This window comes from Trichechus manatus, unplaced genomic scaffold (assembly GCF_000243295.1).
Source record: "Trichechus manatus latirostris isolate Lorelei unplaced genomic scaffold, TriManLat1.0 scaffold00028, whole genome shotgun sequence".
NCBI classification, from domain to species: domain Eukaryota; kingdom Metazoa; phylum Chordata; class Mammalia; order Sirenia; family Trichechidae; genus Trichechus; species Trichechus manatus.
In genome coordinates this window covers 18,618,776-18,635,000 of record NW_004443964.1, presented here as the reverse complement: position 1 = coordinate 18,635,000, position 16,225 = coordinate 18,618,776, and the positions used below count along the sequence as shown (strand labels likewise).

Below are 16,225 nucleotides of genomic sequence, written 5' to 3'. Positions count from 1 at the left end.
CTTCTTCCAAGACAGATTTGTTCATTCTGTTGGGAGTGCATGATATATTCAGTATTCTTCACCAACACCATAATTTAGAGGCATCAATTCTTCTTCAGTCTTTCTTATTCATTGTCCAGCCTTCGCTTGCATACGAGTTGATTGAAAACACCGTGGCTCGGATCAGAGGCACCTTAGTCCTTAAAGTGACATCTTTGATTTTTAACACTTTAAAGAGGTCTTTTGCACAGATTTGCCCAGTGTAATGCAAAGATAGCCAAAAACCAAACCCGTTGCCATTGAGTCGATTCCGACTCATAGTGACCCTATACAACAGAGTAGAACTGCCCCACGGGATTTCCAAGGAGTGACTGGTGGATTCGAACTGCCGACTTTTTGATTAGCAGCCGAGCTCTTAACCGCTGTGCCACCAGGGCTTCAAATGCAAGGATATCATTGCTAAACCCAATAGTTAGTTTTCAGACCTCATCCAAAGTGATCCATCAACCACAGTTGATCACTCCCTTCTTCTCCAACCACAGGCTTTTCACTTGGCTTCCACTCGTGGTTCTTCCAGCTCTCTAAACATTGGAGTGCTCCAGGACTCGGTCTTCAAACTCCTGGATCTACTCATTCTTTATGTAATCTCATCAAGTTTTTTTTTTTTTTTTGCTTATCACCAATGTGCAGAGGACTCCCAAATTTCTATCTCCAGCCCACAGCTCTGCCCTTAATTCCAGAACTGCATAGTCACTTGCGTAAAAAGTCACATGAAAGTCATCTCCTTTTTATGTCTAATAAGCATATTAGATTTAACATATCCAGACTGAACTCTTCTTTCTGTCCCCCCAGCGCCAAACCCCTTTCTCCCACAGCCTTCCACATCTCAGTAATTGGCAACTCTCTTCTGGTTGTTTCAGGTTAAACACCTTGGAGTCATTCTTGTCTCTTCTCTTTATTTTACATTCCAAATCCAAATCCCTCTGCATACCTTGTTGATTTTACCTTCTAAATGTGTCAGAATTCTACCACTTCCAACCGCCGTCACTGCCACCACTCAAATCGAAACCATTGTTGTCTCATTTCCCACCACAATTATCGCAGTTGCCTCCTATCTGGATTCCTTTGTTTCTTTTTTTAATCTCTTCTCAACATAGCAGAGTGATCCTATTGAAACATGGGTCAAATTATGCCACTCCCCTGCTCAGAACTGTCCAGTGGCTCCAGAAAGCCACAGTCCTTAAAATGGCCCCAAGGCCCTGCATAATCTCTTACTGCAGTCTCCTTCCCTCACCAGGTTCCATCTACACTGGCCGCCTTGCTGTTCTTGAATACAACCATGCACTCTCTCACCTTGGGGCTTTTGCACTTGCTATTGCCTTTCCCTTAACATTGTTCCACCATATATTTGCATGCTTTGCTCCCTCAGTTGTCTCTGGTCTGTACTTAAATTTACCGTATGATAGAGGCCTACCCTGACCACTCTGTATAAAACAGCAGCTCCTCCCTGCCTACCCCCATGTGTTGTCTAGCTCCTATGCCCTGCTTTGTTTTTTGCCATAGGTCTTGTCACCCACTGTAATTTACTTTCTCCCCACTGAAATGTAAGCTCCATCAGGTCAAGGACTTTGCTTTGCTGGCTTTTGTATTTCCAATGCCCAGAACAGGAACTGCTGTAGTAGGCATTCAATTTAAGTTTATGTTGCATGAATTAATAAAAGCATCCTTCATAAAAGGACTGGTTTAAATGAATTATATGACACTTATATGATGGAATCCTATACAGCTGACAAAAGAAACAAGATAGCTGTATGTATGTTAAAAGTGAAAGATCTCTAAAAATGTGCTGATAAGTAAAAGTAACAGATTGCAGAACGTTATGAGTTTGAGCCTTTAAATGTTTAAAATTATATTGTTAATTTTATATGTTTTAACATAGGAAATTTGATTTTTTAATCATAAATATATACTTTTTTAAATTGTAAAAATAATACACGTACATGGTCTGCAAAACATTGAAATGGTGGAGTAAAATTCTTTCATTTTATACCTCAGAGAGATGACCACTGTTGACAGTTTATATTTTAGATTTTCTCATCATTATCATTTTAACTTCAAATACTTTCTCTTATTTAATCAACTTTAGACAAGAACTATTTACGCTGTAGTTTGAAAGATGAGTTTAACATACACGTCGCTGTCACCTAGCTTCCTTCCCTACATTCTAGGTTTTCAGTTATTCCATTTTTTTAAATTGTAATATACACACAACACATACATTTCATCATTTTCTACATGTACACTTCAGTCACATTGATTACATTCTTCAAGTTATGCACCCATTTTTGCTCTTTTTCCAAACTATTCTACCACCCTTAACATACCTACAGTGTACTCCAAGCAAAAACCCCCTTTTTTCCCTTCCTTCTCACCTCTGGTAACCACTAATTACTTTGGATTTCTGTAAGTTTGCTTAGTCCATGTAAGTGATATACAGTATTTGTCGTTTTGTGTCTGACTTGCTTGGTTCAGCACAATGTCCTTAAGGTTCGTCCATGTTTTGGCATGCATGGGGACTTCATTCCCCTTTATGGCTGAGTAATATTCCATTGTGTATATACCACATTCTGCTTATCTGCTCATATCAGTTGATGAATGTTTCAGTTGTTTCCACCTTTTGGCTATTGTGAATAATGCAGCAATGAACGTTGGTGTACGTATGTTCGCATTGCTGCTTTTAGGTCTTTGCGGTATGTACCTAGGAGTGGAATTGCTGCTTATTATTGCATTTTAAGTGTGTGATATTTACTGTTTTATTTTCAGTATAATTGAATCTTTTGTGCTTTTAAATTATTCTAAAATTTGAAAACAATTCAGAGCATTTAAGATATTCTGGTTGTTTCATTATCATGCATTGCAAAACCCAGTGATTTTATTGGAGTCACTTAAGAAGAAAAAAGTCCTGGTCATTGAATTAGTTCTAGTTGTCAAGGTCTACTGCATCTTTTTTTTGATAGGGCCAGGGCTATTATTTCCTTGAAAGTTACAACTTTTATCATTATGCAAGATGTTCCTAAAAGCTTGGTTTTTAAAAATATAGTTTGCTTTTTTCTTTTTAATGCTGAAGTATTTTAAAGTACATTTTTGAAATCTTGATCTCTTACCTCCAAATATGGTAATTTAACAGGCATTTTCTAAAGAATATTAACCTAGCCAGATTAACATTATCCCTCTTAACGTCTATTAACGTCCATTCTTCTGTAAAATAGAACTTTCCTGTTATCATCTGCATTTATTGGGCTATGCTGAGATACAGTTCTAGCAAAGGGCACATTAAATGCTTAGTTCTTTTTTTTTAATTTTCAATTTTAATTTTTTAAATTAAATTTTTATTTATAAAGCAAGGAGTTGGTTTAATAGCTGCATCAAATGGTGACAAATAGTTTTCTGTGGTTATTATGGCCTCATGGATTTTCATGGATGTATTTTAATAAATATAATCTGCCTTTTTGATTCTCAATTGGGCATATTTTGTTTATTCACTCCTCAGTTGATGGACATTTAGTTGTTTCCATTTTTTGTCTGTCATCAATAATGCTGCTATGAATATTCATGTACAAGTTTTTATGTAGACATATGTTTTTATTTCCTTTGGGTTTCTACTTAGGAAAATTGCTGGATTATGTAGTAACTCTGTGTTTAACTTTTTGAGGAACTACCAGATTGTTTTTCAAACTCACTGTACAATTTTATCTTCCCACCAGCAATGTATGAGTTTTTCCACATCCTCACTGACATATGTTATTGCCTGTGTTTTTGACTATAGCCACCCTAGTGAGTGTGAAGTAGTGTCTCATTTTTGTTTTGATATTAAACATCTTTGTATGTGCTTATTGGTTATTTGTATATCTTCTTTGGAGAAATGTCTATTCAAATCTTTTGCCCATTTTAAAAATTGGGTTGTGTTTTCATTGTTCGGTTGCAAGAGTTCTTTACGTATTCTTGATATTAGATCCTTACAGAGCTATGATTTGCAAACATTTTCTCTCATTCTTTGGGTTGTCTTTTCACTTTCTTGATAGTGTCCTTTAAGCACAAAAGTTTTTAATTTTGATGATGTCCAACAATGTATCTATTTTTTTCTTTTGTTCCTTGTGCTTTTGGTGTCATATCTAAGGAAGCTTTGCTTAACACAAGGCCACAAAGATTTACTCCTGTACTTTCTTCTAAGAGTTTCCTAGTTTTAGCTCTTTGATCCATTTTGAATTAATTTTTATATATGGTATAAGGTATAGGTCCATCTTCATTTGCATGTGGATATCCAGTGCCCTGTACCATTTGTTGAAAAATATTATTTCCCTGTTGCATAGTCTTGTACCCTTTTCAAAAATCAATTGACCATAAATGTAAGAGTTTATTTCTGAACTCTTCAGTTCTAATCCATTAATGTATGTCTCTGTCCTTATCCCAGTACCACATTACCTTGATTACTACAGCTTTGTAATAAGTTTTGAAATTGTGAAGTGTGATTCCTCCAACTTTGCGCTTCTTCAAGATTGTTTTGGCTACTCTGGATCCCTCGCATTTCCATGTGAATTTTAGGATTAGCTCATCAATTTCTTCAAAAAAGTCAGCTGGGATTTTCGTAGGGATTGTATTGAATCTGTAGATCAATTTGGAGAGTATTGCCATCTTAACTATTTAAGTCTTCTAGTCCATGAAGATGAGCTATCTTTCCCTTTATATGTCTTCTTTAATTTCTTCCAATAATATTTTGCAGTTTTCAGTATACAGGTCTTGTATTTCTTTTGCTAAAATTATTCCTAAGTGTTCTGTTCTTTTTGATGCTATTGTGAATGGAATTGTTTTCTTAATTTTATGTTGGATAGATAGTTTATTGTTGGAGTACAGAAACACAATTGAATTTTGTATATTGATCTTGTATCCTACAACATTGCTGAATTCATTTTTTAATTTTAATTTTTTTGTGTGTGTATGTGGATTTCATAGGATTTTCTATACGCAAAATCACGTCATCTTTGAATAGAGGTAGTTTTTTTTTTTACTCCTTTCTAATTTGGATGCCTTTTATTTCATTTTCTTGCCTTACTGCCGTGACTAGAACCTCCAATAAAATGTTGAATACAAGTGGCAAGAGTGAACAACCTTGTCTTGTTCCTGATCTTAGGAGGAAAGTTCCTGATGCTTCATTCACCATTAAGTATCGTGTTAGCTGTGAGTTTTTCATACATGCCTTTTATCAGGTTGAGAAAGTTCCCTTCACTTCCTACTTTGAATATTTTTCTCATGAGAGGTGTTGGATTTTGTCAGATGCTTTTTCTGCATTTATTAAGGTGATCATTTGGTGTCCTTTTGTTCTTGAAGTCTACCTAGTATTTATCTTTTTTCCCCGTTAATGCTGCTTGTCATATGGTAGGCTTTTTCACTCTGAAGACATATCTTTTTATCTCAGAGAAATTTTATCTTTTTTTTTTTCTTTCTGTCAATTCTTTTCTTCCTGAAAGCTTCTTATATGGATTTTGGAGTTTCCATGTTGTTCAGGTTTCCTAACTTTCTTTCACAATCTGTCTCGTTAACACTTTGCTGTATATTCTGCAAGATTTTCTTTCTAGATCACTGACTCTATAACTGTGTCCATTCTGTTTTTTAGCTCTTCTATTCAGTCTTTTAAATTTTGATCATCTTAATTTGTCAATTTTCTTTTTTCGTTGCATTTTTATATTTATAGATGCAATATCATTTTGACCCTCTAGTTTTATACTTTATTTTTAAAATTATTTTTTATCTAAAGTATCTGTTTTGTCTAGGAACAGATTTTACATTTTCATCTTGGATCTTCCCTTTCATGTGTTGGTTCTTAAAATGTGTATTTAGCTTTGGTTGGATGAAGGACTAGGATGATGACTGTAGGTTGCTGGCATGGATTGTCTGTGATAGTGTAGTACTGCTTCCTAAAGAATGATGGGAGGGTTGACTGTGATCCCTCCAAGTGTCTGGTGAGCTCCAGGTAGGAAGACCAACTCCTCTACAAGTATCAGAGTAAAGTAAGCAGGGCTTTATTCAGGTGGGCGACTTATTTCACTCTTTGCAGAGCTGCCTTCCTTTACTTTCTCCATTTATCAGTTGTGGAGGGCAGAGTTAATGTGCTTTCTCTGCTTTTCTTCTCAAACCCCAGTACCCACATTAAGAGCCCTTCCCTGGACCCACTCTTTTTCATTTTTTAATATTTATGTGCTTGTTATTTAAGAGATTGTTATAGTGCTTTATCCTGGGGTCAGAAGCAGGTAGTCTCAAGGGCCCTCAGGGTGTCAAGAGGAGCCCTGTTGGCTCATCTATTTGCAGTATGAGTCTCTAATGCCTGATAATTGTTCCATGACTCATTCGTGCTTTTTGTGTATGTAACTCTCAGCGTGGAACTTCTGCAGGAGCCCCCCTTGAAAAGACCCAGCCTGTCTTACTGATGATATTTTAAGCTATGAATTTCTTTATTTTCTCTCTCAATCTGATGGCAGCTGCTTTGGAATGTTTCTTAAAATTCTAAATTTTTAAAATTTCTGATTCTCTGATGGTACTGTATCTTGTTTTTAGTTCTGTTATTATAATTTCACTTTAAAAATAGCTCTACTCTCTGTATTTCAGTGAGATGTTAGGAGATTCAACCTGTCATCATGAGTTAGAAGCCAATATTACTTTTATAGGAACAAAGTATGCAGAAATCTGGGGAGAATGTTTTGCTAGGTGGGGATTGGACTTAATTCAAAGTATAGTGGCTGGCTTAGCAAGGTGGGTTCTGTTCTCTTGTCCCTGGGACATTATTCTGTAATCAGTGACTTGTTGGGAGGCTGTAAGCTCTATTTTCCGGTTTTATGTGTCTAGCGTTTAACACACGGAGCTCTGGTGGCACAGTGGTTAAGCATTTGGCTGCTAACTGAAAGATCAGCAGTTTGAATCCACCAGCCCCTCCTTGGAAACCCTGTGGGGCAGTTCTGCTGTGTCGTATAGGGTTACTGTGAGTCAGAATCGACTTGATGGCAACGGGTTTGGGTTTCTCTTGTTAGTGTTTAACACAGGACCAGGCACAGACATTCACAATATTGAATCAGTGATCAGAATTAGATCATTTTTTCTACCACAGACTCAACTTACTGTAACAACAAGTCCTTATTATTTGTGCAGTACGTTTTACATTTTGAAGGTATTTTCATTTTCATGAGGATGTGCTACCTCCTAACCTGTGTCCCACTTCCTCAGATGATTTTACAATTTTTACTTCTTATCATTGGGTTATTTATATAGGCATTTTTACAGAAAGGTTTAATTTGGAAACATCCCACTCAGTCACGCATTTAGCACTCTCAGTTTTCTAGGAGAAAACTTAGAAACGAGCACATATTTAAAAAAAGCATTTTAAGAAAACCTATAAACCAAAATCTAGATATTTGTAGAACTTTTATAAGTAGTCATTTGATTCTTATTGGTTCTTACTATAAACACAATTCAAACAATCGTATTTGTTTAGAAAGAAAAAGGGGAGAATTATAAGAGCAATCTAATGATAACTGAAAGAGATTACATTTGTATCATAGTAGAACTGTAGTATAATATTTGAGGTTCATTATGGTGACCCTTAATCATTAAGAAAAGGTCAGATTTGCTGCATTTTAGAAGGGTTAGAGAACATTTTCAGTTATTTGGACTTACACAGACCTGTCTTCTAACTGCCACTCTGCCATTTACTGGCTATGCAAACTGTTTAACCCCTTTGAGATTGTTGTTAGGTGTGGTTGAGTTGATTTTGACCCATAGGGACTCCATGTGATAGAGTAGAACTGCCCCATAGAGTTTTCTAGGCTGTAATCTTTACTCGAGCGAGCGGATCTCCAGTTCTTTCTCCTGCAGAGAACTCCTGCAGTAGTTCTGGGTGGGTTGTAACTACCAGTCTTTTGTTTAGTATCCAAGCACTTAACCCTTGCACCACTAGGGCTCCTTTCTTTGAGATTAAAAACCAAAAAAAAACCCATTGCTGTTGAGTTGATTCTGACTCACAGCGACCCTGTAGGGACAGAGTAGAACTGCCCCATAGGGTTTCCATGGCTGTAATCTTTACGGAAGCAGACTGCCACATCTTTCTCTCGTGGAGCAGCTGGTGGGTTGGAACCGCCAACCTACTCACCAACCTTTCTGTCAGCAGCCGAGCACTTTAAACGCTGTACCCCCAGGGCTCCTCTCTTTGAGATTAGTTCCTCTTTTTTTTTGGACTTCTTTGAACCCCACATTGTTCTTTTCTTTTCCCCTTCTCTTAAGAGAGAGGAGGGCATCTACTCTTAAATGTTTTCTACCTAGAATGACCCCATCATCTCTTTCTCTGCTGTGACTACTTTTTGTTTGTTTTTTCAAATCTTAACTCCGATGTTACTTTCTTAAGTAATTCTTTCCTGACTCTCTGGGTTATCTCTAGGTTATGTACCCTCTTGTAGGCTCTGATAGCACTTATCCTAATTTTAATTTTGCATGTATTATGGGATTATTTAGTCAACATTTTTTTTCAACAAATATTTATTGAAATCTTGGATTTCAGCTTGGATTCTTAGCTTCATTAAGGCAGAGTAAGGAGTGGGTCTGTCATTTTGTTTCTGTTTTTCTTGGCTGTTGTGTCCCCAGCACCTACTACAATGCTTAGCACTAGTGAGTGAGTGCTCAATATGTAGTTGTTGGATGAGTAAATAAAATGAGGACAGTAATACTGCCTAGCTTACAAGGCTGTATGAGACTTCAAGGAAAACATTTGTATGAGGTGCTCAGCTTGTTCAGGTCATGGTCGTAACAGTACCTGTAACTGTTAACGAGAGAAGTCTACTGCAGTCATTGAGAGCGGCCATTGTGGAGCAGACAGCCTGCAGTTCTCGTGAGACACATCATGTTACTGTGACCCTGCAGAAGGTGCTTAATGTTATTGAGTTCCATTTTCTTTACCTGTAAAATGGGAATAATAATAATAGCAGCAATCACAACTACCGCCACCACCTTCCAGTGTTGTTGTAAGGATTACATGTGGTCATGTCAGTGACATATTTACCATGCAGTAATTGCTCAATAGATAGTGGTTATAGCATTATCACTGTGATAAATGATTAGAAAAATAAATAAATATGTGGAAAGTATCGGAAAGATTTACATATGTGTGAACATTCCATTCTCTGATCAATAGTATTACTGTATTTCTGTTATTTCATAGTCCTCAGAATATCTAATATTTCCTTGTTATGACTGTGATGGTGATACAGTATTAGGTGCAGTTGTACCATATTTTAAAAAGGACTATCAGAAGTCAGAAGTATAATGATTGTATATTCCTGAATAGTTGAATTATATTAAATCCTTTACCTTATAAATTAAAAAATGCCTTAGAATGCCCTATAAATCTATGTATAACAATCACAGCCATCAAGCGACAATACTGGAAATCAGCCTGGACTTTTGGACCACTGTGTGTTTGAGCCCTGGTGATGCAGTGGTTGAGTGCTTGACTGCTAACCAAAAGGCTGGCGGTTCGAACCCACCAGCCGCTGCACGGGAGAAAGATGTGGCAGTCTGCTTGCATAAAGATTTACAGCCTTGGAAACCCTATGGAACAGTTCTACTCTGTCTTATAGGGTCACTATGAGTCAGAATCGACTCAGTGGCAATGGGTTTGTGTGTTCCTGGATACTGTTTGCATATTTAGGAAACTAGTCTGAATACTGTAGTGTCTACTGTCCTTCCTCACTAGTCAGTCACTTGCATCCCCTGTGCACTGGATGCTTCACGAGCCTGTTCTGACAAAAGCATGTCAAAATGCAAGTGAGAATAACATGTTATTATAGGAATAACTTCTGTTTCCTCTAAGTAAAAATCATAAGAATGTGATATTTTAAACCTGTTTATAGGAACATGGTTCAAGCCACCATGTCTCAGCCCCTGTGTCTCATATTTGGATTGTTTTACTTTCATTTTGACCACATAGTCCTGACTTCTAACTTTCATCAGAAGGGGCTTGTTTTATGTAGAGTTAATCACTTAATTCATATAGATGTTTGTGGAGAAAGATGCAAAACTTTTTTGTGATTGGTGATATACCTTTATTACAGGCTCAGCAAAACAGCCCCTCTTCTACAGGATCTGGCAACACAGAGCATTCCTGCAGCTCCCAAAAACAGATCTCCACCCAGCACAGACAGACCCAGGTCAGTGGTGGATAAGCCGTGGAGGAGAAGCTCTGCTTAGGAATCAATGCTGACCACATCTAATGTCTATAATTCCTCTCTGTCTTCTTGTTTCTCTGAGTTTACCTCATTATTTTTATGTATTGCATTCAGAACTTGCATGATTAGTATTTAAAGTCGTCTGACAATGCTTTAACTTTTTGAGGCTTTGCTTCACATTCTGGCTCTGCAGTTGACACTTTGTCTTCTTTTGGCCTGTTTTCTTGAGTACAAATCATCTGTAAAATGTGATTGATTCTAATTCTGACAGTGTATACAAAATGCTTATTAGGACAGCACTTACAGTAGGCTTTCAGTAAATGTTAATTCCCTACTTTGTGAAAGTAATTAATTCCCATAAATGTACTTATTTAGCAAGACCTAACTGAATTTCTCTAAGATGTGGTACACCAATGTAATTTTCTTGTTAAACAGTCTTTAGAAACTCTGTTTAACAAGTAATGTTGTGAGTATTCATAGATTATATCTGAAAAGGATGTGGATATACCCTCTGTTTTGTAATCTAGAGCTACCCAAATAGTATACTAGGTTTTCTTGCAGCCTTTTTGGGTGCTATCTGTGTTGGCTTCAAGACAACATGCTTGGCAATCTAGAAGAATTTAAGTCTCAAGAGCTCTAAGACCCTCAGGAGCAGATAAACTGCTTTTCATTTTATCTAAGTCACCAGCTCTTTGGACAGTTGAACAGACTTAGTTGACCATTCAGGTAACTTCTCTCTCCTTCTGATTGCTCTTTGTCCCCACTAGATGGCATGTTTGTTCTTTAGAGATTTGCGTCATTTCTCCACTGAGATCTTTTTCTCTTCAAAGTGGATTTTCGTTTCTAGAGTAGTGTATTTCTGTATTATTCAATGCATAGTAGTTTGAGAATTCATGTGATTCCACAGTTAACATGTTTTTGAAGGTGTCAGTATAGCAGGATGTAAGGAAACCAGCTAACGCTTAAAGAATGGGATGAAAAAAGCAGATTTAATTTCTTGAGTCATGTGATTCCTGGCTATTTGTGTCAACAAGTGCTTTTTCCAGAAAAATAATGAGTAAAATATGATTACATTAATATTTTGAGATGAATCCTAAATTTGTTTTGCCCTTCTCTGTATAGTCTGACCTCACAATAGAAAAAATATCTGCACTAGAAAACAGTAAGAATTCTGACTTAGAGAAGAAAGAAGGAAGAATAGATGATTTGTTACGAGTAAGTATTGAAATGTTGTTTATAACAGACAGTGATTGATGGTATGTGTATTTGGATCATGTTAGTAACATAAAAATAATTACTGGAGCCAAATGGCAAAGTTAAATAATTGATATTTGGATATTTTCCATTAATGTGAAGCAGTCTGAGTAGTAACCAGGATCATACCTACATCCTAAGCACTCTCTTTAAATTGAAAAAGCCTTACTGTACAATGTTAATATTTTAATTAATATTAGAGAAATAGATATGTAAAGTATTGTATTTAATTTGGAATGCTGGGAATAATTATAAAGTGTTCTCATTCCAGGGAAGTTATTTTGATGTTCTTTGAATTTTTTAAAAATCATTCCATAAGGACTTTTCAGCCCTGGTTTTATATCTTATATTTTTTATAACCTTTTTAGTCAAATTTTTTTGTGCTTACAAAAGAAACTTTAAAATGTCTAGTCTAGAATTGGAGCCCTGGTGGCACAGTGGTTAAGCTTTTGGCTGCTAACCAAAAGGTTAGCAGTTCAAATCTACCAGCCACTCCTTGGAAACCCTATGGGACAGTCTCATCTGTCCTGTAGTGTTGCTATGAGTTGGAGTCGACTCTACGGCAATGGGTTTAGTCTAGAATTTAAAAAGCTACCTCTGAAATATATATCGGAAACCCTGGTGGCATAGTGGTTAAGAGCTACGGCTGCTAACTGAAAGGCTGGCAGTTTAGATCCACCAGCTGCTCCTTGGTAACCGTATGGGGCAGTTCTACTCTGTCCTGTAGGGTCGCTGTGAGTTGGAATCGACTCGACAGCAACGGGTTTGGTTTTGGTTTTAAAATATATATCATAATGTTTTAAAAATATATTTTGAATATTCAGTTTGAGATGATTGGCCTGTTCTTCAAAAAATGAAAAAGATATTTATTGTTTTCCTGATGTAACACCCTGTAAAATGGTGGTGGTGGTGGTAGTAGTAGTAGTAGTAGTGGTAGTGGTAGTGGTAGTGGTAGTGGTAGTGGTAGTGGTAGTGGTAGTGGTAGTGGTAGTGGTAGTAGTGGTGGTGGTGGTGGTGATAGTGTCAGAACCTGTCTAACTTCAGGGGGTATAATGCAAATTGGGATCATCCCAAGGCTGATCAGTATGAGGTGGAGGTCAGATATACCTCCACCCTCCAACCTTTTTACCAGTTCTGACACCAGCTGTTCCTCCCACGGCACTCTCTACTTCTCTACTGGGTTTGATAATCTGTTGCAATGGCTGCACAGAGCTCACAGACCATACTTAGCAGTTAAGTGGTTTATTAAGGAAGCAGCAGGGTACAACTCAGGATCAGGATCAACAAGCTACAACTCAGGATCAGGATCAGGAAGCATGTAGGCAAAGTCTCCCTACTTAAGTGCAGGACAGCTCTCAGCTCCTGTCAGCCCCCTCAGGACAGGCTCCTTTCAGCCACCTCTAGACTGGTTCCTCTTGGCTCCCTCAGCACAGACTCCTCTTGGCCCTGCCATCTGTCGCCACCGACTCTACTGCAGGACCCTTCCGGTCCTGGCAGCGCCAGCTCTGCTGCTGGGCCCCTTCTGGGCCTCTCACTGTCTTCAGTGTTATAGCCCTTGACCTGTGCTATAGAAGGTTCCTTGCCTCCTCTCTCTCTATGCTTCTTTTCTCTTTTCTCTGCTTCTTTTCTCTTCTCTCTTCTTTTTTCCTTCTGCTTTTGTCTGCTTCCTGTCTTCCTGCTGTTTTCTGTCTGAAAAACCTCTGTGGGGTTGGCTGCTTATATACACAAACTCCTCGTCAATTTCAAGGCATGGCCCTCCCACCAGGCCAGGAAATCCCCTCTCCCTAGGACACAGACACTTCATTTGCATAGTAGGCTACAGGTATTTCATTTGTATAGTCTATTGACCAATCCCTGCAAGTTGCATACCAGTTACAGAGCAGGCTGCAGCCCAGGGCCGGACAAAAAGTATCTAACCAAGTTGTTTACAGCTTACCCAGGAAATGTCCATCAACCTGAACAAAAGTAATAAACCCTCTAGGGTAGAAAACGAGGGGGAAAATCTCTCAAGCTGGTTTTCCAAAGAAGCAAGGCAAAAGGCCACATAAAGGAACTCACTTCACCACACACCCATAATTCCATTAACTGAGATAAAACATTTGGTATATTTCTCTCTAGTGATTTTTTGGAGCTGTTTGTGGTATATATACATATGCACATACATGTAAATATTACTGATTTATAAATAAAACTGGCTAACGTTTTTATCTACTCCATTCATTTAGAAGGTACAAGTTTGATACTTATTTGTACTAACGCAGTAGTTTTCAAATTGACTCCATGGAACCCTGAAGGTTCTCTAGAGGAGCCTCTAAATCTACTGTGACTGGGCAGGGTGGGGAGCAGCAGCCATGCTTTTATCAGTTTTTCTTATTGGACTTTTCGGTCAGATTTTATTTGAATAAAGGGCTTGAATAAAGTCACTGTGTTTGTGATTATCTCTCCTCAAAAATATATTGCAAAATAGTGTATTTTGACTCCCTTATATGTAAGACTTGGAATTTAGCATATATTTAAGCCATAAGCCTTGTCTTTGTTAGTAAAATTGTTGATATTATTACATTATTATTTTTCATATTGTATATCCTATAAGAATAATTTCTTTTACAGGTGGTTTTATGATCAAATTCACAATAATTGATTGCACTTAAGTTTGTAAAACAGGTTTCAAAGCTCATTGGCATTGATTTTTTTTAATCACAGTTTTTGTCTGGTTTCATCTCTTGATTGACTGGAATACATTTTCAAGTAATTTTTTTTTCCAAAAGGTTATGTCAGTGTTTAATTTTGTGTGCTCCCGCAGAGCTGGGAATTCTTTCTCTTTCCCTCCCATATGAAAGACAGCACTGTATGTAACATTTTGTGTCATAACCTGTTGGCTTTTTCCCACCCTCAGAAATGTTTGCCTGCCTCTCTCTCTCTCTCTCTCTCTCTCTCTCTCTCTCTCTCTCTCACACACACACCTTTAATTTTCTATCCTTTAATGTTTTAGAGAAGTCTGTGACCAAAGGAACACAACCCATAATGTGTTTGCCGTGATGACTATAGGTACCCCCCACTTAATTCTTAGATTTCAGAAAATTTTGCCAGAATATATGCATATCTCTGTATTTTTAACTCTGAAAATGTGTGGTTATGTCTAATGGAGGCAGAGGTGGTTCAGTGGTAGAATTCTTACCTTCCTCGTGGATAAAACCCAAACCAAACCTGTTGCCGTCGAGTTGATTCTGACTCATAGCTACCCTGTAGGGCAGAGTAGAACTGCCCCATTGCGTTTCCTAGGATGAAATCTTTACAGAAGCAGACTGCCATGTCTTTCTCCCACGGAATGGCTAGTGGATTCTAACCACTGACCTTTCAGTTAGCAGCCAAGCGCTTAACCAGTGTGCCACCAGGGCTCCTCCCATGTGGGATACCAGGGTTCAATTCCCAGCCAGTACACTTCATGTGCAGCTGCTACCCATCTGTCATCAGAGGCTTGCATGTCGCCATGATGCTGAACAGGTTTCAGCTGAGTTTTCCGACTAGGAAGAAAGGCATCTACTTCCAAAAATCAACTGATGAAAACTCATGGATCACGATGGTCAGGTCCACAACCGAGCACAGGGATGGCCTGGGACCAGGAAGCGTTCATTCCCTTGTGCACAGGGTCGCCATGAATTGGGGCTGACTTGATAGCAGCAAACAACAACAATACCATTTTTTTATTCTCAAAATGTGTAGTTATGTCTAATTATTGCTTTTTTTCCTCTTATACTAGTTTCTTCCATGGTTCCTAGTTTGGATCTCTGATCCATGCCCTTTGTTATTTCATGTCTCTTTTTATTATGATTGCCCTTTTCTTTTTAATCTCATTAAATGTTCAATTTCTCTTCCGTATATTTTTCTGCTGTCACTTCTGCTATTTACTGCAGTTGCTGTGAATTTAACTCTTACTTACATTTACATTGTATTGCGCTTTTATTCCTTACCCAGTTCACTTTTATTGTAGTAAATATATGTAACAAAACATTTGCCATTTCAGCATTCTTCACATGTACAATAGTATAATTCATTTTTTAATCCATTCTGTACATTCTTTATGGTTTTTGACTCCTGTTTCATAGACATCATGTCTTCTTGTGTTTTATGGAGTATGACGAGCAATATTCTAAAATGCTATTTTAGTTTCATAGGAGATCATTTTCATCGTTTTCAAGTTGATGTTTCCTTTTCTTATTCAGAAATATTTTCCCTTAGTCCTGTTTTTGTTTGTGTGTTTTCTTTTTCCCATCTTTGAATGAGGAGTGCCATGTTTAGACTCAGTATTTATCTTGCACGAGATATGGTGCCTGAGGTTGCTCTTATTCCTGTTTTGATTTTTTTTTTTTTTGCCATTTGAATGCTGGTTGAATTGCCATCTAAGATTTATAAATAGGTAGCTTGTGAGTGTACAAAGCTTCTAGCCCAGTTCTAGTATCTGCAGTTTTCATCCAGAATAGCTTTGCTACACTGAGAAAGAATCCCAAGCTCATCTTCCTTCTTCATTGTCTTACCCTCTTAAGATTGAGAAGATGTAGCATGTGAAAAACTGGAATCCTGACTTGGTACTGCCATTTTTTTTTTTTTTTTTTTTTTAAATCTCTGCTTTCATTTTCTAGGAAGCCATCTGACCCCCTCTACTCACCACTGTCTCCCTTCTGCTCCATCATTTTCTGGAAGTTACAGCTTTTCTTTGGATGTAGAACAGT

General features: G+C 37.6%; 1 protein-coding gene across 5 annotated transcripts in view; it reads left to right on the top strand.

The window, feature by feature from the left end:
• The window catches only part of TLK2 (tousled like kinase 2), a 126,255-nt gene that overhangs the window by 71,561 nt on the left and 38,469 nt on the right, over positions 1-16,225 (top strand). For all 5 annotated transcript variants that reach the window (XM_004374239.2, XM_023729382.1, XM_023729381.1 and 2 more), the window contains 2 exons: positions 10,128-10,223; positions 11,364-11,456. In XM_004374239.2, coding sequence (XP_004374296.1) covers positions 10,128-10,223; positions 11,364-11,456 — 189 coding nt within the window. The remainder of the gene's footprint in view (positions 1-10,127; positions 10,224-11,363; positions 11,457-16,225) is intronic.